Here is a 13,975-nt window from a genome sequence, read left to right on the forward strand (position 1 = left end):
GAAAAACCAAACATATCATTATTCTTGTATAAAGCGAAGCACCGACGACCATTTGATTTCAGTGAAACAGCCGCAGCCAAATGTCCCATTCTGAAGCTGAAGGCCATAGCTTGCCACTGGGGCATAATTCTAGCACAATTGGCTAGGACCACAGGTAAGCCTAGACCTGGTTCTTTCCCACTGGCCAAACAAATGTATTTTGGCATTTGAGGACTTTGAGCAAATCTTCTACTTTGCCTGGTAAAAGGAAAGTCCGAAGACACCCTGTACAGAGATGTACCAAAACAATAACAAAACCTGAGAGGAGTGTGTGATGGAACGGGGACCATCATAATAAAGGTTATCCCGGTCCTTGCCTGGGGCTCATCTGGCTACCAGAACCCCTGAACTACCCTGTTGTTAGTTGCCCGGTAGCCCATTACATCCATGTAAATTGTGATTCTTTATTCTTGTTATAATGTACTGAATGTAATAATGTGTTTTAAAGCATAATCAAGGTCTCTGAACATGCAGGGCTGAGAACCCCTTTGTGCAGGCCGCATGTCTGGAGAAATAGCTATTGCTGGGACTTGAGGGGGAGGGGTATGTACTCAAGCCTGGGAAACTGTGACTGAGGGTAAGACCATTATTTAGCCCCAACTGACTCAGGTCCCAGAGGTTAGTTTGCTCGCTCTGTCATTGGTTTACGTAGCATTCGTGCTCTGATTGGCCCGCATACAGCATACGTGCTCTGACTGGTTGGCAGCCCTCCTCCACAGTTTCAGATGGAGGCTGAGGTCAATGTAAAGAGTTCATTCTGATCCGGACGTGGAGGTGAACTAAGCGGTGTGCTTCCAGGCTGCGCCGGACACTCCTTAAAATGAAACTGGGAGCCTAACCAATCGGGAGATTTGAAAGTTCTCTGCTGCAAATTGCACCACAGAGGTCTGGACAGCCTCTATTCCCACAGGAGTGGAAGCGAAACCTGGGTAAACATTGGAAGTGACGCCTGGCACTTAGGTAGCTAGGATTCCCCTGTATTCCCGGTTTTAGTGAAAGCAAGCATTGTTTGTGATAGTGCTGTGTTTGCGGGCTCTGGCTGGAATAAATAGGCTTTATTGAACTGTTTTGTTTTGTCTTGTCTCATGCCTTGATTCCAGGGTTAAGTTCTTGTCTTCCGTGACAGAGAAAGAATCTGCCGCCTTGGCCGGTAGGTCAAAAATAACTCCTGTGCGAGGAGTGGAGCAGGCAGCATTGTAGGGGTCGATAGAGCCGGAATAGTTAAAAGTTTTGTCCTGGCCCCAGCTTGGCAGAGCTTAATACCCATTTGTTTGTGCTACCATAGGAAGGACAAAGAGAGAAGCAATTCCTTTTCAACGAGAAAAAGTAGAATGATCAAATCTGAATGTCAACAAAGTAATGTTTATAAAAATTCTGAAAAAGAAAATACTATATAGTGTGCAAAGCAATCAACTGCTGTCCTTTTCAACAGTAATATGTTTTTCAATGTTTGAGGACCTTGTACAAGTGACCAAATTCCAAAGCTCGAGTTTAATCCGTTTGCACCTCTCTGTTCCTGACCCACCTCCCCCATAAGCGTTTCAATGTCTCACCAGTCCATGATGTTAGTAGATAATGCGGCAGAGAAGCCCAGTATGTTGAAACTGAGTTCAGTGGCTGTGCAGAGAGCTAATCCAGCCATGACTGGTAAGAGAGACAGGTTCACCATCACTCCTAGACAGGAAAACAGTATAACAAAAAAACATTTGTGTCAACACAGTCAACTTTCATATCTCCCATGAATCAAGTTTTACTACAAGAGTTTGCAGTAAAATCAAGATTCTCATGTTTTAGACACAACTGGCAGCAAGGAGGTTAAAAAAAATGCTATTAAAAAGGTCTACTTAATGGTGAGTGGATTAAGAGGTTTTAAAATGTGTACAGGGAAAAAGGGCCAAACCTTTTTAGCAAACAGTCAGCAGGGCTGTTTGTTGCATGCAGGCCATATGGGCATGCAAACAGAAATATCATTGCAAACAGAAATATCATTGCAATCCATCTTTAGCCCTTATTTTTCTGGCTTCCACTTACGCTCAAGCTTCCATATCTCATTGTACATTGCTCTTTCTGATAATTTCTCTTTAATTCTTTGACTCATGCCCAGTGACGTGGGCTGTACTACATCCCTTTGAGAGTTAAAACTGGCTCACTAAATCCATCAGACTGACTCCTGGTTAAAATAACACAATGGGAGTATTGAAAAGGTTATGAAACATTGTTGTTTAGGGCTTTCAATAATCTAGAGGCACAGTGACAGCATTTCGCCCCAAGCCATTTATTTAATCAAGATAAAATCACAAGAATGTTCTAAAATCCACCACTATTATAGACGTATACACAATATTATTGTTCATTTTATTTACTGTACTTTAGAGTAGGGATGTGCAAACTGGGGTCGCGAGGCCTCTGCAACCTGAACTTACTGAGATTCCGCTGGCTTCTGGACATCTCTCCATGGCAACGCGGCGTCATGTGACATCACACAACCCTGCGTCGTCATTTGACACCGCTTTCCCATAGAGACGCATCCAGAAGTAGGCTGAATCTCGCACAAGGTAAGGGGGGGGGGGGCGCGAGCACCGAGGGAGACAAAGCAGGGGGGCGCAGCAATAAAAGTTTGCGCATCCCTGCTTTAGGAGGGCAAAACTGTCTATAGAAAAAAAAATCATACCAAAGATAACTGCATTTTTAAATATTAGTCAGCCAATAAAAAAAAGGATTTTTTTTTATCCAACCAACACTTGCAATGCTTTTTTGCAGCATATATTTTACAATAAAATCTAGTGGCATGGAGAATGTGTGTCTGAATTATGGCATGTATTATTCCCCAACAATAGGATAGATGATGCACTATGGGCGACTTCATTAAAACCAGTTTATAGACGTACCTTAAAGTCATTGACATATCTATTACATGACAAAATAATAAAATAGCTGGGCTAGGAAATACATTGCAGTCTAAAATTGAATATTTAACTTGTGAGTTTATAGTTATGTTGTTATTGCTTTACATAACACTGATAAAATAAAGAAAACATACTTACCAGTGTACTCTCCCAATATAAGTCTGGACATTATGACTGTAAATATTGGAGCTGAGCTTTTAACGGTTTCAGCAAAAGAAACAGCCACATTCTTTAGGCTTACAAGACCTAGAACCACAGTGACAAACCTGGAAAGAAATAGAACACATCCTACAGTGAAACCAGAGTGGTCAGGTACATTGAAGGGATGGCCTTCCAGTACGATCCTCTACAGAAAAGGAGGCCACCAACCTTCTATCTTTCTTACTGCAGTCTTAGCAAGGAAACTAGGAGGTAGGATATATAGGACAAAAATAAATCAAAGTTGATTGTGCTCTAGTGTGGCAGCATAAGGGCAAAGGTAAGGTAATATTTGGCTCTGACAGCTCTTGTAAAATCTACAGAGTACTATCAGGCATAGGTGACTCAACAGGAAGGATATGCAATGAAAACTTAACTCCAATCTGAAGAACAAAGAGAACTTCAATTTTCAAACATCCTAGCAATAACGGTAACTATAAATGTAATTTTTAAGGGGCTGTAACAGATATCGGCCTCACCATCAAAATGATGCTGCACTTTCAGGATTTTGACGAGGATTGAAGAGCAACAAGCCATACAACCACCAACTCATCACAGTCACAGGAACAATTGGACATCATGCAGCATTGCACATTTGTACAACACACTAGATTTCCAACTCCCAAAAACTCTTACTGCATAATTTTTTTTTAGCCCTGCACCAAGCATGGTACATTTGTTCTTCACCATAACGGCATGTCGTCTTGTGCTCTGATCATTATAAAATTACCTCATAACACCCACAAAAAGCATAAGCATGAGGAAATTTGGAGGATAGGAGAGTCGTGTTTTGTGCTTGTACAGGCAGCACGGAACGAACATTTTGAAGCAGCCAATGAAAGTGGTTGTCAGCATTTGGATAGCACCTAAAAAAAATTGGAACAAAGGAAAAAGTAGAAAGACTTAATTAATGGTTCACCCCTTTTTATGCCACTAGCCTCTTACATTCTGTTATGATAATTTGTGATTTTTATGTTACTGAGGTTCTAGATGTGTTTGAAATTGCGATAAGGCAACACAAGGATTTTAAGAACATCAACAGATATCCAAAAGAAAAGAGACCATTTAATGTTAACTAAATTCCTGCATCATGTAAAGGCTAAAATTCTTCCGAGATGAAGGAATCACAGAAAGACTATTTAAATTCCCTTTAAGACAAACCATGTCAACTTGGGGAAAATCACATGACTATTATCTATTTCCCCTTAAATTGAAAAACTGAACTGTATTTCATAAAAAGCATTAGCATTACTAAAGGCTATGTACACTGTTGGGGCGTGCACAGAACACTGGTTTTACCTAACATGCTGGGTTCTCCTTCTAGCAAAGTGAGGATGTATTTATTAAGGAAGAGGGTACAGAAGCTGAAGAAAAACCACAAAGTGAGGTAGATGAGGGCTCGAGAATTGCAGATTCCCAGGTCCGACTCAATGACCGTCGTCTCTGTGATGGTGATTTGCAGAACGTTCTCTTCAGGAACGCTCTCACTCCGTGTGATTACAATCTTATCAGTCCGATGTGGGAAAAGAGGGCCTGGATAAAACTGTCCTTTCCCCTTTAGTTTCTCGTGAGACAGGAGGCATTTTGAGTCCTGCAAGGGCTTAATGTTGCCTGCAGATGACATCCTTGTAATCAAACGAAGTAACGTCCGTCCTAGAAAATGTGGCATCTGTTGTCCGATATACAGTGCCCTTTCTGGAAAGAACCATGTAAATAGCTGGCACCGCTTCAATATTCAACAGAATTTAATGTAATCATCATATCGGCATCCTTTCAAAAGGGTTTCCATTTCAGAGGCAGAAATTCCGGAACAATTTAAATATAACATCTCATTTTCTGGACGAGAAAAAAGAGAGAAAAAAGAAAGAAAAAAGGTAATTTTAAAAACTGGGAATATACTCGACACCAGCGTAACTTACAAGTGTTGAAAAACTGCAACCAATTTCCAGGTTTATTCTCTAATACAAAGTATCTAAAAAGTCATGTTATAGGATAGTTTCATGGGGTGAAAAACAAAGTTAGCAATGATGGGTAGGTGAAGCATACCTGTGGAACCATGCAACCCTAATCACCTTCATATTGTACAATGCAAAGGGAGAATTGATCTACTCTGTGATAGCATCACAAGGAGGAGATAAGTGAGCTATCACTGTGCTTTCTACATGTGTAGAAAAAAAAGCAGGTTCCTAAAGAGTCTATTTCCACTTACTAAAACCTTGGTACAGTATGTTCAGCTCTATCAGTCAGTGCCTAAAGACAACTTTCAAGAAGGGAATGGTTAACGTTTTCTAAATATCAATCATCACTACACCTGCTATTATCTTTATTAATTGCTTAGGAATGATAACCCTCCACCTTAGAGCAGCAGTCCATGCAGCTGGATCTTTTGCTATTCCTTGTTTGAGAAGAGTTTGCCAGCACAGGATAGCAGGTGTTTGCCACCAGCCCTGCAGCTCAGGAAATATTCACCCTCAACATAGCAGCACTCTCTGGAACTTATGACTGCAAAAGTAAAACTGCCAGTCAACCCGTAAGTAATTGTGATTTATAAGGTCACTGTTCCTGATTGGTTCAGGAAGGTGCCCAGAGGCAATTTTATAATCTGATGGAATTGATGCTTTAGATTGCTAGCGATATAATCTTAAACTGACATGACTCCTTCTCTGTGCCGGGGGCAGGGGGGTGCCCTGCCTGTGTGTCTCCCTCCTATCTGCAGAGACTTACTGTACATTTTCTGCCAATTACCACCAAGAAGACTAAAATGGCGCTCGAAGATACATAGCACGAAGTTTGTGAGTGCTCTGCAGATAGAGAGGGGGGAGAAGGGGACAATAACACACGCACTTACTGACAGCCACGCACCAGAACACAAACCTTATGTCACTGTGTGTTCCAATGCAATTTTCCTTTCACCTATGGGGAAAATAAGCTCAAATCCTCAGATATATAAAAACACTACTTAACAAAAAAATACCAAACGGCATGTCTACGCCCTAAGACCTACATCTAATAGAAATGTACAAATAATATGTTAATTCATTTTTTAGGTTTTAGAAAAAGCCACAAAAGTGTGAAATATATGTTTTTTTCACCCAACTTCTGACGCCTCCATATAACTATTGTGAGATATAACCTTGAAAAGTGAGATAAGTATGTATAAATTAATCATATATAGTTTTCCACCACACTCCAAACCAGTGATTCACCACCTTTTTTGTGTGGAGGAACCCTTGAAGTATTTTGAAAAATCTCGGCTAACCCTTATCTGGCTGACACATATTAGGTTCATTTCACACCTCATGAGCCCCCCTCTATTTCCCACCCTCTACCCATGTATTTCTCTCCCCTCTCTCCTCTCACTCGCCCCCACCTTCCTTCAATTACCCCACTCTCACTCAATCCCCCCACAAAATACATACCAAAAAACCCACCCCCTAAATACATAACCCCACCCCGCAAAACATATTAAAATTACCTGCTCCCGTCAATACATATTAAAAAGACCCCCGCCGCCCCAATACATTTTAAAAAGACCGCCACCCCCCCCATACATATTTAAATTAATCTGGCTGCATGGGTAAAATCATCATATCTCCCCCAGCACCCCTCATCATCATCATCCTCATATACCCACCCCCCTGCGTCTCACATCACCCCTCCCCCCCCATATGCCTACCTCAGGTGGGAGGAGAGACTGGAATCATGCGGTTGCCGGCGGAGGAGGCGGGCAGGAGGTGATGGGCAGGAGGAGGCGGCGAGCTGGTAGCAGAACAGGCAGGACTGCACACACGCGCTCTTTCTAGCTAGCTGCAGGCCTCGGAAGTGCTGCACTGCTAGAGCGCGTTCTTGCAGTCCTGAGAGCGGACTCGGGTGGGGGGGGGGGGAGAGGCGGAAAGCCAGGAAAGCCGTCGCGCAATAAAGGTTTCTTAAAACAGTAGATGAAAGTTTGTGGAAGTTCTTGGTGTATGTACCAATGCGTAACGTTTCAGGGGACTCACCGCTTTAGTCAAGTACAGGTAACTATAGATTTGTATTTACACACTAAGCACCACTACACAATATAGACGTTAGACTATAGAGGTTAATAAAATAATGTGCTTCAAACACACAAGTACACAATAGGAAAGGAATAAACTTGCCTGTGAAAGCTTACAGTCTAAGGGGGTTATTCGTTAAAGTGCAGATTGTGGGGCACTTCTATTGACTTCTGACAACTTCAATAGGACTTTCAGTGCGATAGTGACCTGGGGATCAACACTATTGCAGTTTAATAATAACCTAAGTGTGTAAGTATAATACAGAGAATAATATATTCAAAAGAAAAATGATGACGCTCTTATACTGTATGTTATTAATATTTCCATTAAAGTGCAATACAATGTGTAGTACTCTCAAACTAATTAACGATGTCTCTCTAGGTAAACTGTACGGACTCAGAGTGCATGTGCAGAAGACTGGGTGGGTAGGCGCATTAGGCTGCGAACCCGCTGCGGCCGGCGGGGCGCGCGGCCGCGCACCACCAGACCCTTGTCCGAGTGGTCCTGCCCCCGCTGCCTCCTTCCGACAGGGCTGACTACGTACTGTGATGCGTCAGCCGGCCGATGCTGCAAGAATCTTGTGAATTTCGGCGTTGACGCGTCACGTGGTACGCGAGTCAGCCAATGGGGAGGAGGGGAGGGAAGGAGCTAGGTGGGAGGCGCCTTGGGCGGGGAGCAGGGAAGGAGCTGCGTGTTATTCAAGTGTGATAGTGTGTGTGTATGTATGTGTGTGTGGCGGTGGACGGCACCACGATCGGAGCCCGCCCCCCTCCCTCTCCGGCTCTCGCCCACCTCCCTCTCCGGCTCCCGGCTCCCTACAGACCGCATATCGCGGTCTGTGTCTGTCAGTGCCCCGCCTGTCTGCAGTGCGGGCGCGCTGACTGAGGGAGCGGGGCCTTAGCAAGACAGATTAGCAGCACAGTAGGCGTGATCTGGCTGTAGGGAAGGAATAATAAAGGCACTAAATATTTCATAAAGTTGTCTGTCTTAGAGAGGACAGGACACAAAAACATATTTTTTACATTATTTCCTGTTAAAACATTTTATAAATAAATATGAAAAGAACTCATAAATAGAAAAAAGACAAAAAAGTAATCAAAATGTTAATGGATATTTAACAACTAAAATAATATGTAATTTCCGACCTAAAAACCTGTGTCAATTGCATATTTGCATTAAGAGAAAGCTCTAGGCCCCTTTTGCAGAAAGAAAGGTGCAATCCAAAAGAACTGAATATCAATAAACGTGACAAAAAAAAACTAAACTTTTTTACAATTCCAAAAACAATTTAAAAATACTTATATTTGTAAGTTTCATTAAAAAAAAAGTATTAAATAAACTAGTTTGAAACTATCATACTGTACCGCTCTTTTGTTCTAAGTGGTCTTAAAAAAAATTAAAAAGCAAACTCTTTACAATACTACAAAAAGAACCTTGTGTGTTAGGAAAGTTAGTTTTATTCATTGCGTTAGTGTAATCCAAGTATTCGCTCTCAAGTTTAAAGTAGAAATCCAAGCTGCTCAAAATATGTTTTTCCCCCTCAGCTTTTGCTGAAGTTCACTAGTTAGGCAAAAATTGCTGGGGGAGTTTTGTGCAAAATATGTTGCTAAAAATGGTACGCGTAGATAAAATTATTTACCAAGCATTATAAAAAAAATAAAAACTTTAGATACTGCTATTTTTGCAAATAGTACCAACATTTTGGTCAAAATGAAGTTGTAACCAAAGCTAAATTAAGCAAAAATACATATTTTTGTAACGCAAGAGAAGACTTTTTTTTAAATCTACACTGAATATGATTTCAAATCTGTGTGCTGCTGGTCCCTGCGGTGCTAATAGGGACAAAAGGAATGCAGATTTTCTGGAAATAGGTATTTTAATTCAGGCACAATCTGTCATTTGCCATGGTCTTAGGAAAAGAATAAAGGGGGGGGAAAAAAGGAGAAAGAAAAGGATAGAAATAAATCTTTACTTGCTTCAGCTTATTTAGGATCAAAGATGCAACTCCAGAATTTAAAGAGACAAAATAGAACAAAATGAATGTTATCCTTGCCCTTTTATGAGCAGTATTTACTAAATAAAAGTATTATCTAGCATTGCTATTTAGAGCAGAAGTGATACTTGTCTGCGATTTCAAAAATTTAGTCAAGCAATACTTGAAAGTACCCTCCAATAATGAACATATACAAAGCTGAGAGTGTCATCCAGGGAAACTACCTATTCAGCTACTTATTAAATAACTATTGTGTAGATAGAAGGAATGATTCTAAATACTTTTTGAACCCAATCTTCCAGGTAAATATGAATACTCAAGGGGGAAATAAAAAACACCATATGCTGCAAAACAAAGTCCCTTTTGCTACAATCATACAGTTTTCATAAATCATGCTGTTTACGTACAAACCTTGCCTATTAAACAGTTGTGACCAAATTAAAATTACATCTTACTTAATTTTTCTGGAAGACAGACTGCAGAATACTCAACACAATCCTGACGTCCTCTGTTATGGTTGCATCAGTGAGTTGATCTCTGCAGATACTCTCACACGTGGCAGTAGTTTGCAAATACAGTATTTTGGCTCCAAAGAAAATACAGTAAGACAACATTCTTCAGCCCTTAAAGTAGCATGCCCGCTCTGCTGTGTTTTTTTTTTTTTTTTTAAACTAACCCCCAGTTACTGCACTCTGGCAGGAAATGTACCCAAATAGACACGAAATTAAGTCACAGTTTTCTATTGTTGAAACCGCAAGCAACGTGATTTCTAGCTGCCATAATACACCTACTAAACGTATATCCAAAACAATGGGGGTTAGGGGAAGAAGGTGTGACCCCACACATTTGCGGATCATGAATGAGCTCCATGGGGCTCTTCAGTTCAGGTAATAAATAATTTTTTTATAAATGATATATTTTACATAATTACATAGTAGACGAGGTTGGAAAAAAAAAGACACGTCCCTCAAGTTCAACCTGTGCTAAATTTTAGACAAATACACAATCCTGTATTTGTATTTACAGTATTTTGATCAAAAGGACGGCATATAAAAAAACCTCATCCAATGAATCATAAAGGGAAATAATACATTCCTTCCTGACTCCAAATATTGACAATCAAATTACTTCCTGGTTCCCCATATTTACTTGTTTGGTATATCCCTGTTTACCTTTCTTATACTATATTAGTGAAAGCACTGTATGCCTGTCCGGTGTCCCTAGGGGAAATCTCATTGGTCCCTTGGGCCGCTCGCCCCCGCACACCTCTCATTGGCCTGAGGCGGAGTGACGGGCCACACACACACACACACACACACACACACACACACACACACACACACACACACACACACACACACACACACACACACACACACACACACACACACACACTAGCTTGGGGCTTATGTAGGGGGGGCGCGAGCAGCTTGCAGGGAAACCTGGGGGCGCTCCGTGCTGCTGCTTCTATGTCTGTCTTGCAGAGGGGGCGGGGCCAGAAGATCCATGCTGCTGCTTCTATGGCTAAGGCCCCGCTCCCAGAGTCAGCGCACCCGCACTGCAGACAGGCGGTGCGCTGAGATACACAGACCGCGATATGTGGTCTGTAGGGAGCGGGAGCCGGAGCGGGAGGTAGGCGGGAGTGGGAGGCTTGACACGGAGCGGGGGCGTGGCTTGAGCGGAGGGACCCGCTACTCTCCCCCCCCCTCCCTCCACGGACTCGGGCTGGAGCTGCTGAGGGTAACTTTAAACACACACACGCAGGCACTCATACACACACACACAGGCAGGCAGGCAGGCACTCACGCACTCATACACACATACGCGCGCACACACAGGCAGGCACTCACGCACTCATACACACACACAGGCAGGCAGGCACTCACGCACTCATACACACATACGCGCGCACACACAGGCAGGCACTCACGCACTCATACACACACACACGCAGGCACTCATACACACACACACGCAGGCAGGCAGGCAGGCAGGCACTCACGCACTCATACACACATACGCGCGCACACACAGGCAGGCACTCACGCACTCACACACACACAGGCAGGCATTCATACACACACACACACACACACACACACACACACACACACAGAGGCAGGCACTCACGCACTCGGGCACACACATACACACACAGACAGGCACGCACGCACTCAGACACACACACAGACAGGCACTCACCTGCTTTCATTCCACACTCCTCCCCGCTCCCCTAAGCCTCTCCTCCTCCCGAAGCCTCCCCTCCCCATTGGCTCACAGCCACACCACGTGACGCGTCAACGCTAGGAAACACCATTCTCTTGTGTCTCCTAGCGGCTGACGCGCCACAGCGTGTAGTCAGCTGTGCCGCCAGGGGGGACCGGGACCGGCTCGCGAGGATTCCCCTGCTGGTGGGGAACTCGCGACATGGCCGCCCGCGCCAACGAGCGCAGCGGGACCGAGGCCTATGTCTGTGTCTTGCAGAGCGGGCGGGGCTTCTCTCTGCACCCAGACAAGCCCTCCTTCTCTTCCTGTCTGCTTCCCGTTTTCAGCAGCATGGGGGGTTGGGGGATCGGAGCATGTCGCCCCCCCCAGGTGAAATTGTGGACTGATTAAGTGTGTGTGTTGGTGGTGTTGGTGGTGGTGGGGGGAGTGATTGAGTGTGTGTGTGGGGGGGGGGATTGTGTGTGTGTGGGGGGTGGGTGGGATTGAGTGTGTGGGGGGGGGATTGAGTGAGTGTGTGTGTGTGTGTGTGTGTGAAGTGTGTGTGTGTGTGAAGTGTGTGTGGGGGGGGATTGTGTGTGGGGGGATTGTGTGTGGGGGGGGATTGTGTGTGTGTGTGGGGGGGGGGTTGAGTGTGGGGATTGTGTGATTGTGTGTGTGGGGGGGGATTGTGTGTGTGGGGGGGATTGTGTGTGTGTGTGTGTGTGGGGGGGGGGGATTATGTGTGTGTGTGTGGGGGGGATATGTGTGTGTGTGGGGGGGATTGTGTGTGTGGGGGGGGATTGTGTGTGTGTGTGTGGGGGGATTATGTGTGTGTGTGTGTGGGGGGGATTATGTGTGTGTGGGGGGGGGGGATTGTGTGTGTGTGGGGGGGGGGGATTGTGTGTGTGTGGGGGGGGGGGGATTGTGTGTGTGTGTGGGGGGGGGGTTGAGTGTGGGGATTGTGTGATTGTGTGTGGGGGGGGGATTGTGTGTGTGGGGGGGGATTGTGTGTGTGGGGGGGGATTGTGTGTGTGGGGGGATTGTGTGTGTGGGGGGGGGATTGTGTGTGTGGGGGGGGGATTGTGTGTGTGGGGGGGGATTGTGTGTGTGTGTGGGGGGGGGATTGTGTGTGTGGGGGGGGGATTGTGTGTGTGTGTGTGGGGGGGGATTGTGTGTGTGTGTGTGGGGGGGGATTGTGTGTGTGTGTGTGGGGGGGGATTGTGTGTGTGTGTGTGGGGGGGATTGTGTGTGTGTGGGGGGGGGGGGTATTGAGTGAGTGTGTGTGTGTGTGTGTGGGGGGGGGGAGTGTGTGTGTGTGTGGGGGGGATTGTGTGTGGGGGGGATTGTGTGTGGGGGGATTGTGTGTGTGTGTGTGTGTGTGTGTGTGGGGTTGAGTGTGGGGATTGTGTGATTGTGTGTGGGGGGGGGATTGTGTGTGGGGGGGGATTGTGTGTGTGTGTGGGGGGGGATTGTGTGTGTGTGTGGGGGGGGATGTGTGTGTGTGTGTGGGGGGGGATTGTGTGTGTGTGTGGGGGGGGGGATTGTGTGTGTGTGTGGGGGGGGATTGTGTGTGTGTGGGGGGGGGGATTGTGTGTGTGTGTGGGGGGGGGATTGTGTGTGTGTGTGTGTGAGGGGGGGATTGTGTGTGTGTGGGGGGGGGGATTGTGTGTGTGTGGGGGGGGGATTGTGTGTGTGTGGGGGGGGATTGTGTGTGTGTGTGGGGGGGGGATTGTGTGTGTGTGTGGGGGGGGATTGTGTGTGTGTGTGTGGGGGGGGATTGTGTGTGTGTGGGGGGGGGGGGGATTGTGTGTGTGTGTGGGGGGGGGGATTGTGTGTGTGTGTGTGTGGGGGGGGATTGTGTGTGTGTGTGTGGGGGGGGTGATTGTGCGTGTGTGTGTGGGGGGGGGGGGATTGTGAGTGTGTGTGGGGGATTGTGTGTGTGTGGGGGGGGATTGTGTGTGTGGGGGGGGATTGTGTGTGTGTGGGGGGGATTGTGTGTGTGGGGGGGGATTGTGTGTGTGTGGGGGGGATTGTGTGTGTGTGTGGGGGGGATTGTGTGTGTGTGTGGGGGGGATTGTGTGTGTGTGTGGGGGGGGGATTGGGGTGTGTGTGGGGGGGGGGATTGTGTGTGTGTGTGTGGGGGGGGGGATTGTGTGTGTGTGTGGGGGGGGGGAGTGTGTGTGTGTGGTGTGTGGGGGGGGGGGATTGTGTGTGTGTGGGGGGGGATTGTTGTGTGTGTGTGTGGGGGGATTGTGTGTGTGTGGGGGGGGATTGTGTGTGTGTGGGGGGGGGGATTGTGTGTGTGTGTGGGGGGGGGGATTGTGTGTGTGTGTGGGGGGGGGGATTGTGTGTGTGTGTGGGGGGGGGATTGTGTGTGTGGGGGGGGGGGATTGTGTGTGTGTGTGGGGGGGGGGGATTGTGTGTGTGTGTGGGGGGGGGGGATTGTGTGTGTGTGTGGGGGGGATTGTGTGTGTGTGTGGGGGGGATTGTGTGTGTGTGGGGGGGGGATTTGTGTGTGTGTGGGGGGGGGGGATTGTGTGTGTGTGGGGGGGGATTGTGTGTGTGTGTGGGGGGATTGTGTGTGTGTGGGGGGGGAT

General features: G+C 46.1%; 1 protein-coding gene across 2 annotated transcripts in view; it reads right to left on the minus strand.

Moving 5' to 3' along the window:
* The window catches only part of SLC35E2B (solute carrier family 35 member E2B), a 29,536-nt gene that overhangs the window by 6,607 nt on the left and 8,954 nt on the right, over positions 1 to 13,975 (minus strand). Inside the window, exons 1-5 of one of the 2 annotated variants that reach the window (XM_075604824.1) lie at positions 9,629 to 9,685; positions 4,443 to 4,979; positions 3,874 to 4,009; positions 3,084 to 3,211; positions 1,593 to 1,713 (exon numbers count right to left, since the gene is read on the minus strand). In XM_075604824.1, the coding sequence (XP_075460939.1) occupies positions 1,593 to 1,713; positions 3,084 to 3,211; positions 3,874 to 4,009; positions 4,443 to 4,812 (755 nt within the window). In that variant the 5' untranslated portion in view covers positions 4,813 to 4,979; positions 9,629 to 9,685. Of the gene's footprint in view, positions 1 to 1,592; positions 1,714 to 3,083; positions 3,212 to 3,873; positions 4,010 to 4,442; positions 4,980 to 9,628; positions 9,686 to 13,975 lie in introns of those variants that run through there. The other variant, XM_075604823.1, reaches the window with a different exon arrangement.

Source organism: Ascaphus truei, chromosome 6 (genome assembly GCF_040206685.1).
Source record: "Ascaphus truei isolate aAscTru1 chromosome 6, aAscTru1.hap1, whole genome shotgun sequence".
In the NCBI taxonomy this organism is placed as follows: Eukaryota; Metazoa; Chordata; class Amphibia; order Anura; family Ascaphidae; genus Ascaphus; species Ascaphus truei.